Source organism: Chelonia mydas, chromosome 4 (genome assembly GCF_015237465.2).
Source record: "Chelonia mydas isolate rCheMyd1 chromosome 4, rCheMyd1.pri.v2, whole genome shotgun sequence".
NCBI classification, from domain to species: Eukaryota; Metazoa; Chordata; order Testudines; family Cheloniidae; genus Chelonia; species Chelonia mydas.
Window position 1 is genome coordinate 22,689,776 of NC_057852.1, and position 17,125 is coordinate 22,706,900.

At 42.0% G+C, this 17,125-nt stretch overlaps 1 protein-coding gene across 2 annotated transcripts in view; it reads left to right on the forward strand.

The window, feature by feature from the left end:
• MMRN1 (multimerin 1) overlaps window positions 1–15,859 on the forward strand; it is a 65,748-nt gene extending 49,889 nt beyond the window's left edge. For both annotated transcript variants that reach the window (XM_007052740.4, XM_027831865.3), the window contains exons 8-9: window positions 8,923–9,069; window positions 10,340–15,859. In XM_007052740.4, coding sequence (XP_007052802.3) covers window positions 8,923–9,069; window positions 10,340–10,761 — 569 coding nt within the window. In that variant the 3' untranslated portion in view covers window positions 10,762–15,859. The remainder of the gene's footprint in view (window positions 1–8,922; window positions 9,070–10,339) is intronic.
• The last annotated feature ends 1,266 nt before the right edge of the window (window positions 15,860–17,125 follow it).

The following is a 17,125-nucleotide window of genomic DNA, read 5'->3' on the forward strand; positions in this document are numbered from 1 at the left end:
GATGACATCTTCATCATCTGGACCCATGGAAAAGAAGCCCTTGAGGAATTCCACCATGATTTCAACAATTTCCATCCCACCATCAACCTCAGCCTGGTCCAGTCCACACAAGAGATCCACTTCCTGGACACTACAGTGCTAATAAACAATGGTCACATAAACACCACCCTATACCGGAAACCTACTGACCGCTATTCCTACCTACATGCCTCCAGCTTTCACCCTGATCACACCACACGATCCATCGTCTACAGCCAAGCTCTGCGATACAACCGCATTTGCTTCAACCCCTCAGACAGAGACAAACACCTACAAGATCTCTATCAAGCATTCTTACAACTACAATACCCACCTGCGGAAGTGAAGAAACAGATTGATAGAGCCAGAAGAGTTCCCAGAAGTCACCTACTACAGGACAGGCCTAACAAAGAAAATAACAGAACGCCACTAGCCGTCACCTTCAGCCCCCAACTAAAACCCCTCCAACGCATCATTAAGGATCTACAACCTATCCTGAAGGATGACCCAACACTCTCACAAATCTTGGGAGACAGGCCAGTCCTTGCCTACAGACAGCCCCCCAACCTGAAGCAAATACTCACCAACAACCACATACCACACAACAGAACCACTAACCCAGGAACCTATCCTTGCAACAAAGCCCGTTGCCAACTGTGCCCACATATCTATTCAGGGGACACCATCACAGGGCCTAATAACATCAGCCACACTATCAGAGGCTCGTTCACCTGCACATCCACCAATGTGATATATGCCATCATGTGCCAGCAATGCCCCTCTACCATGTACATTGGTCAAACTGGACAGTCTCTACGTAAAAGAATAAATGGACACAAATCAGATGTCAAGAATTATAACATTCATAAACCAGTCGGAGAACACTTCAATCTCTCTGGTCACGCAATCACAGACATGAAGGTCGCTATCTTGCAACAAAAAAACCTCAAATCCAGACTCCAGCGAGAAACTGCTGAATTGGAATTCATCTGCAAATTGGATACTATTAATTTAGGCTTAAATAGAGACTGGGAGTGGCTAAGTCATTATGCAAGGTAGCCTATTTCCCCTTGTTTTTTCCTATACCCCCCCTCCCCAGACGTTCTGCTTAAACTTGGATTTATGCTGGAAATGGCCCACCTTGATTGTCATGCACATTGTGGGGAGAGTGGTCAGTTTGGATGAGCTATTGCCAGCAGGAGAGTGAGTCTGTGTGTGTGTTTGAGGGGGGGGGTGAGAAAACCTGGATTTGTGCAGGAAATGGCCCACCTTGATTGTCATGCACATTGTAGGGAGAGTGGTCACTTTGGATGAGCTATTACCAGCAGGAGAGTGAGTTTGTGTGTGTATGGGGGTGGGGGGGGTGAGAAAACCTGGATTTGTGCTGGAAATGGCCCACCTTGATTATCATGCACATTGTAGGGAGAGTGGTCACTTTGGATAAGCTATTACCAGCAGGAGAGTGAGTTTGTGTGTGTGTGGTTTTTTTGGAAAAAAGGGGGGGGGGGTGAGAAAACCTGTAGTTGTGCTGGAAATGGCCCACATTGATTTTCATGCACGTTGTAAGGAGAGTGGTCACTTTGGATGGGCTATTACCAGCAGGAGAGTGAGTTTGTGGGGAGGGGGAGGGGGGGGCGGAGGGTGAGAAAACCTGGATTTGTGCTGGAAATGGCCCAACTTGATGATCACTTTAGATAAGCTATTACCAGCAGGAGAGTGGGGTGGGAGGAGGTATTGTTTCATGGTCTCTGTGTATATAATGTCTTCTGCAGTTTCCACAGTATGCATCCGATGAAGTGAGCTGTAGCTCACGAAAGCTTATGCTCAAATAAATTGGTTAGTCTCTAAGGTGCCACAAGTACTCCTTTTCTTTTTGAAAATCAAGTGGCAGTCCAGCTAATGCATTAGCTATAAAGATTCTGCAGTTGGATGTCAGAATAAAGATGTGAAAACCAGAACAGGAATCCAGTTTGCTCTTCAAGGGTTGCATCAGCTTTGCACAGGTCCGCCGACGGGGGGAGGAGGAGGGAAGAGGGCAATTGCCCAGGGGTCCGGGCAATTTAAATGGGCCCGGGGTGGTCCTGCACTTCCTCCCACACTCATACACCCTCCCAGAGCCTACACCCAGCACTCCCTCCCGAACCCCAAACCCCTGCCCCAGCCTGGTGAAAATGAGTGAGGGTGGGGGAGACTGAGTGATGGAGGATGGAGTGAGCAGAGGGTGGGGCCTCAGAGAAGGGACAGGACAGGGGCATGGTCTTAGGGAAGGGTGAGGCAAGGGTCTTTGGTTTTGTGCGATTAGACAGTTGGCAACCCTACCGGGTGGGCATGTAAAAGCCCTGGCCCTGCCGGAAGAGTGCACCCAGCAGCGCAGCCAAAATATCTCACTGGTCACCTGCCAGAGCAGGCGCAGCTCCGCCAAAATGTCAGGTGGACCACGTCCGCACGGGCGTGGCTTCTGCGGGCATGGGGCCCACTGACTGTTCTGCCCTGGGGCCTGGAATTGCTGTCAGCTGGCCTGGCTTTGCAGTACTAACAGAAGTGTGTGTGTGGGGGGGTTTAATATAGGTCCTAAGCCTGTAAACACTGAAGCACATGTTTCCCTTTGAGTATGTGAGCAGTCCCACTGAAAAAGCAGATCCTGCTGAGTAAGATGATGTCATTTTTACAAAGGCACGTTTCAGAGAAGAATCACTTGTGAACGGGTTCCTAACTGCATGTCAGAGGTCTAATATCAAAAAGTAAAAAGATAAAATGTGAGGTACAATATTGGGCATAAGATTTGACTGAAATTCTACAACACAAGCAAATGCTTAGTCTGTGTCACTTCTGGGAAAAGGAAATAAAATGAGAAAAAAATTAAGATGCTGGGTAAAATTTTCAAAAATGGGTTAGCGATTTAGGAGCCCAAGTGACTGGTAAATCGGACGTGGGCTCCTAAGTCACTTGGGCGCTTTTTGAAAAAATTATTCACGGTCTCTGCAGGATAGGGAATGTAAGGGAAATAAAAATGTCCATGTTACACTCCCCTGTTTATACGTGCTTAAGTGTGGGCAAATCTCTTTGTGTCACTCATCCACCTTTTCTATCCCATTTTCCCTCAGGTTCTTGGAATCTGCATTGTATGCAGGAACCTATCCAGTTTTTTCCCCATTTCCACACATCCATTACTAAAGCTAAGCCAATGGTGCAAAAAAAGGATTCCTAAATATCCATTGGATTTAAAAAGAAAACTGCAGTTTCACTCTGTTTGAGACCCTCTCGTGATAGCTTGCAAGATCTTGAGCTTTATTGGAAAAAACACTGATTAAGGCAAGCTTCAGTTCAAGTATTTAAGCATGTGTTTAAGTCCAGCTATTCAGCAGAATATTTAAGCACATGCTTCAGTTTAAACACACATTAACCCCATTAACCCAAAGATCAAAGAATTGGGCTCAAAGTTGTCTTATCCTTCGGGGGAAAAGTCAATCTTTTATCTGGCAACTGAAAGATGCTTAAAAATGCACTGAAGTGTGCAAAACCCCTTCCATAAAATAAAAGCAAATTTCAATTATTTATCCTAAGAACAGCAACTCCTTCTGAGCCATCTCTGTTTTCTGCCTGCCTCTGTCATTGCACAAAAGATGGAAACTCAAAAAACCTTGATCCTAATTAAAACTAAAGGGAAAAAAAATTGATGTCACTGATCCCTCCTGGATCTTTCACTTTGTTGGAAACTGTCACAAGGGCCACTGCCTGGAGCACAGGAAGCTGCCAGCTGCTTATTTTTAAGCGTTAATGAATAAATGTCAGTCCTATTTATTATTTATATGACTCTGAATTTTCACAAATAGCCTTCTTGATAACTTTGGATGTGCTTGTAGAAAGCAGGGATCTTTGCAGATAATAGCAAACACCCAATTTTTTTTAAAATAATTTTTCTATACAGTTTGAAAGTAAGGTTTCTATAGGATTTTCTGAAGATATTGAGGCTTTTGAATGCACTGTAGATAACCCCTTAGTACTGTCACTAGTTTATTACTGTACAGTTCTACAAATAGTCTAAACATTATCCCTCTTACGCCTCTAGTCCACTCTGTCTTATTCCTTGTGGGAGGGATTTTTCTCATCCAGAAAGGCTCCCCCATCCATATTTTAAGAAACCATACACAACACTCCATAAGAGTCTCCAAATACAAATGGTCAGCATCGCCACTGAGTTACAATTCTCTAATTACTGATTTTAATAGGACTTAGATGTTTGTTTTTCTGGGCTTGTCTTCACTACCAGGGTAAGTCGACCTAAGTTAAGCTACTCCAGCTATGTGAATAACATAGCTGGAGTCAACATAGCTTAGGTCGACTTACACCGGTGCCTTCACTAAGCTGCATTGGCGGGAGACGCTCTCCAGTCGACTTCCCTTACTCTTCTCGGAAAGGTAGAGTATCGGAGTCAACCAGAGTGTGATCTGCCGTTGATTTAGCGGGCCTTCACTAGACCTGCAAAACCGACACCCGCTACATCGATTGCAGTGGCGTCAATGTCCCCGTAGTGAAGACAAGCCCTCTGTTTAGTTTTGTGATAGCTTGAGGAGCCTAATCCTGCAACCCATATGCAAGTAGAGCCAAATCCTGGTCCCACTGACATCAAAGGTAGAATTTCCAGTGACTTCAGTGTGATCAGGATTTGACCCTACTTAAATGAATGTGAATTTTGTGACTGATGTTAATGGGGTCCCACTGAAATCAGTGAGACTACAGTGTGAGTTTGAACTCTGTATGCGTATAAGTGAATGCAAAGTTATGATCTAAGTAATGGCTCCACCAAGTAATTGACTTCAGTGGGATGACAGTCTTTGAGCAAGTGATGTATTTTGTGCCTGTGTGTGAGAGAGCGAGAGACCAGGAAAGGGAGAGATAAGCATAAAGGTTATTTTCTCTTTGTTCTCATCTCCTGTATCTTATTTCCATTCCTTCCATCTCAGTACACTCACATGGACCTGACTAAAGTCAACCGTTCACAGTTCATCAGAGAATCAAGCATCCCAGAAGTTATAGTTTGTTAAGGTTTCAATAATATTTCCACTTTATTTCCTATCTTCCTGCTTATTGTTTCTGGCTCAGACTCCCCAGAAGCATGGTATGTGCAATAATGGATAACAACAGTACAGACTGAACGTTTTTGTCTTTCAATAAGCTATATCAGACCATTTAATTTTAATGCCCAATTCCCATTTGTTCCATTGGGGGTGGGACACTCATAATGAGGGTTAAGATGGAGTTCTGAAGTCTGTAGATGTGGAAATAGAGATCTATTTTGGGTCACATTTTACTGATACATGTAAATTCTGACTCTTCCTGACAGAAATGTTAAGCTTTCATTGTTGCTTTATCATTCAAGCCTGCAGTAAAATAAGCCCATTTGTATTTTGCATTAAGTGTTTTAATTGCAAGAGACTGATGATTATTCTAATTCAATTTGACTCTTCATACTTCAATTGTGCATATTTAGTTTGATAGAATAATAGGCAGATGAAAGGCGATGGTGATGGCTTTTTTTTTTTTTTTTAATTTAGTGCTCACAAAAGGCATTGCAATGGAGGTCCTGGAGACTCTCATTCTCTGTTGTAAAAAAGAACCCATAAGGATAGAGCTACTGCAGTACAAGCTACCTCCCCACTGCAAGGCCAGTGTGCCTCAACCCTGAATGCTACTAGTGAGGCGACAGCGTAATTCCATGTAGCTTTGGCCTCTCGGCTGAGATTGCCTCCAGGGCAGTCAATCAATCTGTGCCTCTTGTGCTATGGACATCTAGCCACTGGACTGAGACCAGGAATTCATTTCGCCTGTGCCACTGAACAGCCATTTCTTTTATCGCTGTCAGACTGGGCCAGATTCAGACTACTGACCTAATTGTGACTACGTTGCGGTATGACAGCCTATGGGAGTGTTAGAAATCAGTTTGGCTCAGGATAATCCCAAACTCTGCCCATCTTTTAATGGTTGCAGGTAGTTAGACAGTCACGGTTACTGAAAACCAAGCATTGAGAAATGACTTCTAAATGCCTTCCTCTTAAACCATTCCCAAATTAAATAATTGGACTCATGCCTCTCCATAAGCAGGCCAGCTGCAATAATCTGTTCCATCAGATTAGTAAATATCTGATTTCTTTCTAAATAGCACCTCAGTGGATACTGACAGAGCTTCATTACTTGTGTGAAGATTTGTTTGTATCACAATCGGCAGAATATTCCCTAAAGAGAGACTGTGGCCGTGTGCCTTTACCAAGAGTAGCAGAACTCTGCCTTAATGCTACATCTGTCCTCTGTCCCACTGTATGGCATGTAACTAGTAACCTGGTTTATCTTATCCTGTGCAGTTATTTCTGCCATTTAAACCTTTCATTTAACTATCCTTGCCGAGCCTCTCTTTCACTTACCTGTCCTAGTGACTTGTGAAGGCTTAAATAAAAAGAGATGAAATGCTGTGCTCAGAGACATTTCCCTAAGTGAAGTCTGTTTGCAACTTACTCCATTCAGAAGATGTGTATAGTATGGCAGTTGTGTTTAGGGATGTCATGTAGTGCTGAATGGTGCAAGGAGAAGGAAAGTATTTGGTGGCTTGACAGGGTCATAGTGTACTACGAGCACAGCACAGAGCCTACAGTGCTTTAGCAGATAGCTAGAGGATGAGCTCCTCTGGGAAATTCCTCACTTTTTATGAAAAAAGAAAAGGAGTACTAGTGGCACCTTAGAGACTAACCAATTTATTTGAGCATAAACTTTCGTGAGCTGAAGTCAGCTGTAGCTCACAAAAGCTTATGGTCAAATAAATTGGTTAGTCTCTAAGGTGCCACTAGTACTCCTTTTCTTTTTGCGAATGCAGACTAACACGGCTGCTACTCTGAAACCTGTCACTTTTTATGGATTATTTAATAACTTGGCTTGGTCGTCTCTAGGAATTGGAGGGCCAGATGCTCAGCTGCTGTAAATTGGTGTGACTCCATTGACTTATGCCAATTTATATCAGCTCACGGTCTCTCTTGATGAGTTTAACTTCACTCTCCACGGTACACATGTTCCTCTCTTTGCAGCCCTTTAACCAACCATCTCCTTCCCAATGCAGATTGCTTCACTGGCTTCTCCTCCTGGCTGCTTCATGGATATATGTGTTCCTTTTTGGTTGTCCCTGGCAGCTAGGCACAAACACAGGCCAGTTAACAGGCTGAGATGCATTCAGCATCCCATGCACGCTGGGCTGTCCACGCAGAGGAGCTGGTGCTTTTGAACTGTGGCACAATCAGCCACTATCCATCCTTCCTTACATACAACAAAAGCAATTGTGAGAGTCTGAGAAATGTGAGTCAAGAGTCACTTCAATTAAATATAGAGCAAAGCGATTATCCAGGCAGGAGCAAACAAGTGCTTCATCTTCAGCTGCCCGTGTTGTGACTTTTGACACTGAAATCTTACATTGCTTTATTTCAAGCACTATTGTGACAGATGATACTCCCTGTCGGGAAAAATTACATGAGATACACAAGAACCTTTTTGGTATTTCAGTCCATAAGTCTGATCAGTTTAAACTCAAGAGACATTGCAGAAAGAGAAAAAAGCTTTAACATTCTGTTCAGTGAAATAACATTCATCATATAAATAATGTGACTAAATGCAGTAGCACCTGAAATGGCTCTGCTGGAAACTAAAGGTACCTCATTCGCAGTCATGGAGTTATCTGTGAAAAGAGACAATACAACACTTCCCCTGGCAATCAGAGCTTTTTTGAAAGGACCTTTCATCTCCCAACGACCCCTTTAAATTTACCATCCTATTCTTACACACCTAGAAGTTGTCCAACTTGCTGTCTTTTCATAGGATGATACACAATTTCAGTTGCTGGACTCTGCTCTTAAGACCGGAGTCTGTTGTATAGTATGGCTGAGACCAATGCACTACAAATTACAGCAAAGAAAAATGTCCTCTATGATTTTTAGCTTTGATTGACCGGTATAACTGGGGAAGAAAAATTTGCGAGCTTCCCTGCTCAGAAAAGTGCATAAGCCTGCAGGTGGTTTGGGAGCTCTTAATCTTTACCACTTTCCATTGAACAGTATGAACCTTGTACATTCTTTAATTTCAGGGACAGATTTTCAAAGCAGCCTCTGTGGTAGCATGCCCAAAATTGCAGGCGCAAGGTTTTTAAGTGAACCAGATGTTCCAGAGCTCAGATGATATATCTTAGGGATTGCCTCTGTCCCTGTGCCATACCGCCACAACTTCAGGAGAATCCAAGATGAATCCTGTTGACTTTATAAGAGAGGGGCGGCTGGCAGAGCTCCAAGACATGGGAACTTGATGCCCATCTTGGTCCAGAATAACCCAAATTTAGTGACCTTTCCCAGTTCTGCTGCCTACTAATGGAGTGGTGGGTAATGAATGCCATCCCTGAGATAGCTTGCAGTGGATTGGTGGACACTGAATCAGGGCCAGCAATGGGCCTACTTGCCATGGCCTAATTGCAGATTTGTTAGATGACCCTGGGCCATCCACCCACAGTAGGCAGGGTTGTAACATCTTCCATCTTATCTCATCTAGCCAATCTTGACAAGACATGTAGAGGTGTGGGGGTATGTGTGTGTGAGTGAGTGAGAGAGAGAGAGAAAATGCTCCTGGAAATGGCTGCCTGGAGTGAAGATGTGCAGGTAGAACAGATTGACTGACTGATAGGGAAGGTCCTGCTCTGACTGAATGCTCTCTGAGGTTGACTTTCACACACAAATTCAGAAGGGGAATTTCACCTGATTTCAGGTATGGATAAAAATGTTTTGCATGGCCCTAGTCAAGACCCAGTGGGCGTCATTGTAATTAACGTTGGTGAATATAGCGACCATGACAATTCAGGTTATTTTTTTCCCTTTAAAACAGGTGAGTACTTGGGCTGCACTAGCTCCCCCTGCGAGAATGGAGGAACCTGCATCAATGAAAAACGGAGTTTTATTTGTGCTTGTCGCCACCCCTTTGGAGGAGTCAACTGCAGTAAGAAGTTGGTAGATGAAAATTCTGTGACTGTAGGTAAGTACAGTATTTAACAAGGCAACATACTAATGCATATGAGCGTTTTGCATCATGCACTAATCAGCCAGCGTTTACTAACATCATACACCGACTAAATATCTTGTGGCCACCTCTAGAGACTGGTTCACAGAGGATAAGGGCCTACTACTGCTGCTACCACTTAAAGTTACTCCTTTAGCTCAAGTAGAAGAGTCCTGTGCTTTAGCATTGAAGGACTTAATCCCTGTTGATGACCCTATTTTAGCATGGCCCACATCACAAGGTTTAATTGGTCTGGGTCACAGAGCCAGCCACAAACCGAGAGAGCTCCGTGGTGGGTTGAGTAGACAGGTTACTGGGGAAGGTGTTAGAAATGTATTTGAACAAGCTGAGATGGAATTTTATTACACAATAGTGAAATCCCTTCACTGGGAAATGATGGGCCCAGCACTTCTTGGGGTGTGCTGTAAATCCCATTAGCTACTGCTGAGCCTGGGGCCAGATCCTCAGCCAGTCAATCAAATCAGAGGAATTACTAGGCCACCTAATGATCTGCACTCTGAAAGCCACATAAATGCTACTGGGAACAGCGAAAGCAGAAAATATATTTGTTCAGCCAAGCTTAAAAATAAATAAATACACATTTTACATCCAAGCCACATGAAATGTGATTTGAATGCTACTTGCAGCAGCTGTTTGGCTGCTTCTCATTCATGACTACATGTGAATAGTGAGTAAAATCATTTGTACAGTAGCAGGGATATTAGCGTGTATGCTCAGCTGGAATGGGAAAAAAACCCATACATTTTTATTTTCCCCCATTTGTTGTCAGAAGTGCTAAATCTCTCCCATATTTGTGTAGGGCCTGTGAGCACAATCCCTGGCTTCAGAACACCCATACACACTGTGTAAAGATTTGTGACACAGGGAAAGAAAGAGATCCTGCAGTGGGGGCAAGAGGAAAAATAAAAGCTTTTCTTAATAATAATGCAGTACGGTCAACAATGAAGTTCCCTTGCTGTTTCTGACATACAGCTTTTGTAGGTGCACTTCGCAGTAATTGTGGAGGAAACTGCATTTTCTGCAGTGCATAGGGACTCATTTTGTTTCTATTCTAGCTGCTGAAGCTACTTGACAAGATGCCTTAAATGTTTCTACACTGTGTCTGTTTCACTTCCTACTTGAAACTCTGACATACAGTATGGGTCCTCTTTAATTATGCAACACATGGGGAGTGGGATGGAAAGACCAAGAAACACATCTCAGAAATACTCTTTACTCTTTGCAGATTTTTCCAAAGGATCTTACAGATATGCACCTATGGTGGCTTTCTTTGCCTCTCACACCTATGGGATGACGACTCCTGGCCCCATCAGATTTAATAATCTGGATGTCAACTATGGATCTTCCTATGTCCCAGCAAGTGGAAAGTTCCGTGTTCCATATCTTGGGGTGTATGTTTTCGAGTACACCATTGCATCTTCCAGTCCTCGCGTCTCTGGCTATTTAGTGGTTGATGGAATAGACAAGCTCGCTTTCCAGTCTGAAAATGTCAACGGTAACAAGTACATTGACAGAGTAATAACTGGGCATGCTTTACTGGAGTTAAACTACGGTCAAGAAGTCTGGCTCAGACTGGCAACTGGCTCCATCCCAGCCAAGTATCCACCTGTCACTACATTTACTGGTTACTTGTTGTACCGTACATAAGTCAGCCATAAATGCAAAATACCACCTTTGAATGAAGCAGCCTGCAGAGTTATTTATCTGTACCTTGAATTTCCTCCTCTCCTGCAAGGTAAATTTCATTGCATAACACTGAGTTTCTCTAAGAAAGATACTCCCATCCTGCAGGACAGGTGAAATTTCAGGAGTCCAGGGACCTGATTCTCCACAGCCTTGTTCCTTGTATAACCATTTACTCCTGTGACAAGAGAGTCCACAGGGGCTGTAATATGAAAATATCACCATCATAAGTGAGTGGAGAATTCTGATCTGATCATTTTTTGTGCTCACCTTGAACAGGTAAGTGTGCTTTTACAAGGCAGTGGAGAATCAGCCCCCAAGTCTGCATACGGTGGGTCAAATTTTGCCCTGATTTTTCCCTGTGCAACCCCCTTCACTCCAGAGGTGTTGCATAGGATTTGCAGCTCAGAATTTGGGCTCCTCTTTAGCTTATTGCATCAAGTGAAAACTATGTGTATTTTCTTTTTGGCCTTATATGATTTGTCAATATCTTTGTATTTTAAGGCTATATTTTCTTCATAATTTTGTACATGGTCTTGTACATAAACAACATGGTAGTAAATAGCTCTGTACTAGAAAAAGGCATAACGAGATCTAATGGTTGGAAACTGATGCTAGACAAATTCAGACTGGAAATAAGGTGCAACATTTTAACAGTGAGGGTAATTGACTATTGAAAGAACTTACCCAGGGAATTGGTAGATTTTCCATCACTGAGCCTTTAAATCAGGACTGGATATCTTTTTAAAATATATTCTATAGTGTACTATATGCTCAGGCAGAAGTTATGGGCTTGATACAGAAATTATTGCATAAGGTTCTTTGACCTGAGTGATGCAGGAGGTCAGACTAGAATTATCCCTTCTGGCCTTGAAGTCTATGAATGAATATACAAGATTTTGTTTGTTTCTGCACATTATTCAAATTGATTGATTGTTAATGCAAATCAAGATGGGTTCCTTCTGCATGAGCCATTCCAAGTTGATGTCATGTGATAAAGCAGCATAATATAAATTAGAACATGCATCCAAATGTCTAGTGGTAGCAGTTTGAACATGTTATTGGTTTAAAAATTGCAGGCCTGATTCTCCACTGCCTGACACCATTTATAGTCACCTATACCAGTGCAAAGTGGGTGTAAAATGCTATCAATGACATGAATGAACAGAGAACTCTGTTCTGGCAGCATTTCCTCCCAATTGGCCTTCACTTTTCTCAGATGTGAATGTCTAAACAGGGTGCAAGGCACTGGGTATCAGACTCCTAACTGGGCTTGTTTAAATAATTTCTTTCACTGCTGGATAATGGATCAGATCCCCAATTGCTATAAATCAGCACTGCTTCATTGACATCAATGGAGCTACACCAGTATACAGCAGCTGAAAATCTGGTCCAACAAGTTTTGGATGCTCTCTAAGTTATATTGCTTTCATTTGCCAGGAACTTGTTTCTAAGAAAGTCACAAAACACCAGGTTTATTCTTAGTACTCATTGGTAGATATACCTGAAGCTTAAACAAGAAAGAAAGAAATGCACTGAAGTCAGGAGAAATACTTTGGAGTCCCATAATCTGAAAATATAGCCTAAAGCTAGGCAATCTATTCATAACTGCTTTTTTTTAGGAATTCAAGGTATTTGAATACTGCCTCAATTCAGGACTTGTGATTTTAATGAAGGTCAGTGGTTTTCTATGGAAGTAAAGGTAATGGACAGACACTTGTCCTTCCAAAAGGCTCTGACTCCCACACTTAGCAGGAACAAACATTATAGGCCAAATTTGCACAAAGTCTGCTCTACCTTATGTCCTAACTGACCCTGATAGGGATCCTTCCCCCAGAAAATCCTCCCTTAAGAGTGTCAGTCAGCTAGCCCCCCCTAAACGTGCACAGTTATGTTTCCCGTGCAGTCTGGTGTTTACTTTAGATTAAAGAAAACAACACAACCAGAAAGAACAAAAATAAAGTTTCCATGAGAGAGGGCAGTGCATGTCTCCTCTGTAATATGCTGCACTAACCCTGCCTCAAAAAATGGCAGCTCCCCGTGCAGAGAGGGGCATTCTGTAGAAAGTTAAAGGTGCAGTGCACAGAAAGCAAAATAAGGAGAGTTACATGGCTACATTCATCACAAGCAGGATGGAGGTGTTCTTAGGGTGGTTAGGAGATGAGTTGATTCATCATATCCCCTGGCAGCATATGCCAGCAAGGAGATTCCTTGGAGCCTATACTGCAAATGGAGGCTGCTCTCAACTGATGAAAACCTCAAGGGAGAGCAGACAGTGATCTCACAATCTGTTCTAACCCTGGGTTTATCATCAATGGGGAACAGTAGGCTTGTTTGGGACTGAAAACATGCATCTCACCTACCACAGACCAGTCTGACCTACTGCATTTGTTTTTTCTCTGAATCCCATGTGATCTGAAAGCAAGAAAGCCCCTTCCTTTTTCTTTGCCTATATCAGTCAGATAGTTAACAAGTGAGGCACATGCTTTGCTCTGAAAAGCCTAGATTTAAAAATCTGAATTTCAAGGAGAAAAAAAGCCTCAATAACAGTGCATTTACTGGAGGCCTAAATCCACTAATGGTTTATTAATGGATCTCACCATGCATAAGTTGTCAGAAAGGTAACCTGCAGCTCGTTGACCGACACCCAAATAAGCAGAGTCACCAGTGCTGGGAACAAATGCAAACCACACTAGTGTAGTGGTTTTATAATCCTCTCTTCTGCTTGTATGAGACTAATCCTCAACACACCATGAACCTTGAATGTGTGTGCTCCAGCCCCTTCCTCCCCAGTGTACCATATCTTTCTGTAAACACTTGAAATCCCTGATTTGACACTAACTCATCCTACTCTCTCACTGAATTTTATCAAACGTACTGCCCACATTCCCAAATCCCCCCCCCCCCCCCCGCCTTGTATGACTTTGTCATTTTAATAACATATTTAGTCCTCTTTATTCCTGCTGTGGAGATGGCTAAATGGCGTGGAAATTACCCTGCAGATGAAATTCAAATGACCCACCAGAGATTGCATCTCTTTTTAATGTGACTTTCTTTGCCCTTGCTGCCCTTGCCACAAAATCCTTCAAGCTGGGTCTCCAGCTTCATAGGCACTAATTATATTCTCACAGCAGCCAGATTCTTGATAGGTCATCATGTTTTTTTAATTTTTCTGCCACAAAAATTCCAAACTCATTAGCTATGGACCAAGAACTCTGATTATATCCAGGCCTTGAGTAGCAATAAATTGGAAATCATCTTCCCCAGTAGCATTGTTGCTATTCCTATTGCACCAATAAAGGGGGAAAATAACTTTTTTTTTAAAATATACAACAAGCTGCATCTCCTGGCAAGTATATATTGTGCATTAACTCACAGTGATCTTTTCACTCATAAAACAAAGTAGAATTGCCTGTGTGTTCCTGTTAAAAACTTAAATGCAGTTTCTACAGCGTGTGCATGTATCTGCCTCAGCCTTTAAAACTCATTTCTGGGCATCTGACAAAGTATATAAGCCACTTGATCTAATAAAACACATGACACTGAACATAACTGCGGATCAAAAAAATCAGTAAGACTACCCATTTTGCAGAAAAGATAGTGATAAATCAATCAATCTAGATTCTCATATGATCCGATTAGAAATCGTCCCAAACGATGGCTCCAACAGCATTTTGACATCCCTTCCCCTTCATTTTAACTCTTTGATTTGTTTTCCCTGATGATACAGAGATACCCGGTTGCACATCTGAACATTAGTATCTCCCAATAGCCCACATAAAGGATCACAAAGACTATCCCAAACCTTTATACAGTAGAGCGAACATTGGTCTCTTTATCTGGGTGACTCAATAACCATGGCAACATTATCTGGTTTGGCTTTGACAAGCCCATCCAATTTACTCTGGAGCTTGCATTATCATTTCCTCACCTACACAAACGTAGTTATCACTGAATGCATTCCCCCTCATATTTTTTATCATTCATGCTGAAATCTGCAGTTTTTTCGAGCAAACTGTGTATACCTTCTTCTGTAGTGGAACAAGCAGCGTTGCCCCAAGTCCTTTCCACCTCACTCCTCTATACGAGCCTCAAGAATCAGCACCTGAATCGCTGTCATGAATTATAGATAGAAGAGTTATTGGCTTCCTTGCACTCCCGTCCTTTTCCTTTTGTTTATTTTTTGGCTCTGAAATCTCTTCTATGGAAGCCTACATGCTTTTGAAACTCCTATTACAGCCTTATCTGCATCTTTAGGATTCAACTATATGAGCAGGAGAGAGACATACTCCTGAAAGCCAAAAAGACAATTTTAGACTATTTCCAAAGGAACGTCACCCACAACAGTCTTTCGCAAGATCACAAAGTTGCAAGCATTTTGTTATCCTTATTAATTAAGTGCTGATACTGAGCTTGGCATTGTACAAGACACAGATAAAGACATGGACTCTGCCATGCTGAGCTTTATAATGTAAAATCAAACTCTCATTGACTGATCATATCCTGAGTGCATTACACAGTGACTGAGTAACTTCTGAGACTTGATTAACCTTTTCAGGGGTGTCAGATATACCGAAGCTAGGCTACTTGAGTCCATATTTTTCATCTAATCCTTAATGGATCAACTTCACACTTCTTTACCCATTCAGCCTATTGTTAGAATGCACAGGCCCTTTCATTGAACCAGGTGAAATCATTACCATTCTGGAGACCTATGAAGTACGTGGAAAAGGAGAATCTTCTTGTTTTGTTTGGGGGGAAGCCTTTGTATTTGCTGAACCACATTAATTCAAGTCACTGTTTCAGTAATGTTCAATGAGAAATACTATGAATTTAACATTGCTGTATACTTAATGTGCACAGTGAAATCTTGTTTTCATTTTCTGTGTGAAAAATTGCCACTCAGTCTTGAACTATAGCAATAATGTGTGTTGTAAATGCCATTTTGTCTTCATGAGTAAGATCTAGTAAACCTTTGCCTTTAAATAGGGTTTCATCTTCTAAATGTTTAGGCAAGAAAATTCAATCTGCTATCTTGGTAATAAAATTGCTAAGAAATATATTATTGGCAGCATGTTCACTTTAAATGTACTTCAGTGCCCCAGTACACAATATTTAGGCATTTAGGGTGGTTGCCTTACAGAAACGCCAACTGTACATTCACATATTTCATATACCTAAGCAGAAATCCTTATGAAAATCTTCTTGATGGCGGGTTGCTACGTTGTTATAAAGGATTCTTATCTCAGAAAATGCAACATACAAACAAAGCACAACCAAGGATATGACTGTTTACAAACAGCATACAAGGCTTCCAGAAAGCTTACAATTCAAATCTATGGGATTTGTACAAGTGCTATCTCTGCAATGAACAAAAATTCTTTGTAAATACCATAAGTCTTTTGAAAGCTGTGTGAACACATTATTGAAGATCTGTACGTTTCATATCGATGAAGATTTAGCATGACGAGGGCTCGATTGTCTCAGATGAAATCACAGGTGTCTGACACTGAATATCTGTTAGAGTATTCTATCTTGTTATCTTGTTGCAAAGCCAGGAAAGATGGCAATTAAAAAATGGCTAAAATGATACACCTGTTTAGAGGGAGAATTATCCTTGGCTCTATCTGAACAATCTGACCCCTCTGCAAATTGTCTTATCGGGGGAGGGAGGGGAAGGAAATGAGTTAGTACTGGTTTACGTATTGCTTTTTATCATGAAAGGTAAAAACATACATGTGCATTTGTTTTTTATGATTAGTGTCTGTCAAAGAATGTGCCATTACCTGCTTATACTTACAAAAGACAGCATTAAGCCTCAGAACACAGGAGTGGATTCTCAGTGGGTCAAGTGCTGCAAGGATCTCATTGACTTCCAGGATGTAGCCCAAAATGTATATGTTTAACCACCCCCTTTAACACTATATACTCCAGAGACCTGAACAATAGTCCAGTTTGTCCATAGATACCCATTGACATATACAGAAAACACAGGAGAAACAGAAAATATGTTTGGCTGAAAATTAAAGAGTATATTTCCATGTTGTGGACGCAGCTTTTTCCATCAAAAAATCATTTCAATAGAAAATTCCCAACCAAAATTCCTAGTCATCAGCATTATGAAAAGACTTTCATCATTAGTACTATTAGATACCGTATTTATCTGAAACACTGCCCAATCTCCTCCCAATCCAACTACATGTAATCCTACCCTACCCACTATCCTTATCCTTTTCCCCAAACTCCCCTGACTTGATCCCCGTCTTGAATTTCCTTCCTGGGTTTGAGTACAATCAGCCCTGGTACCTTCCCATGTTTCCTCTCCCAA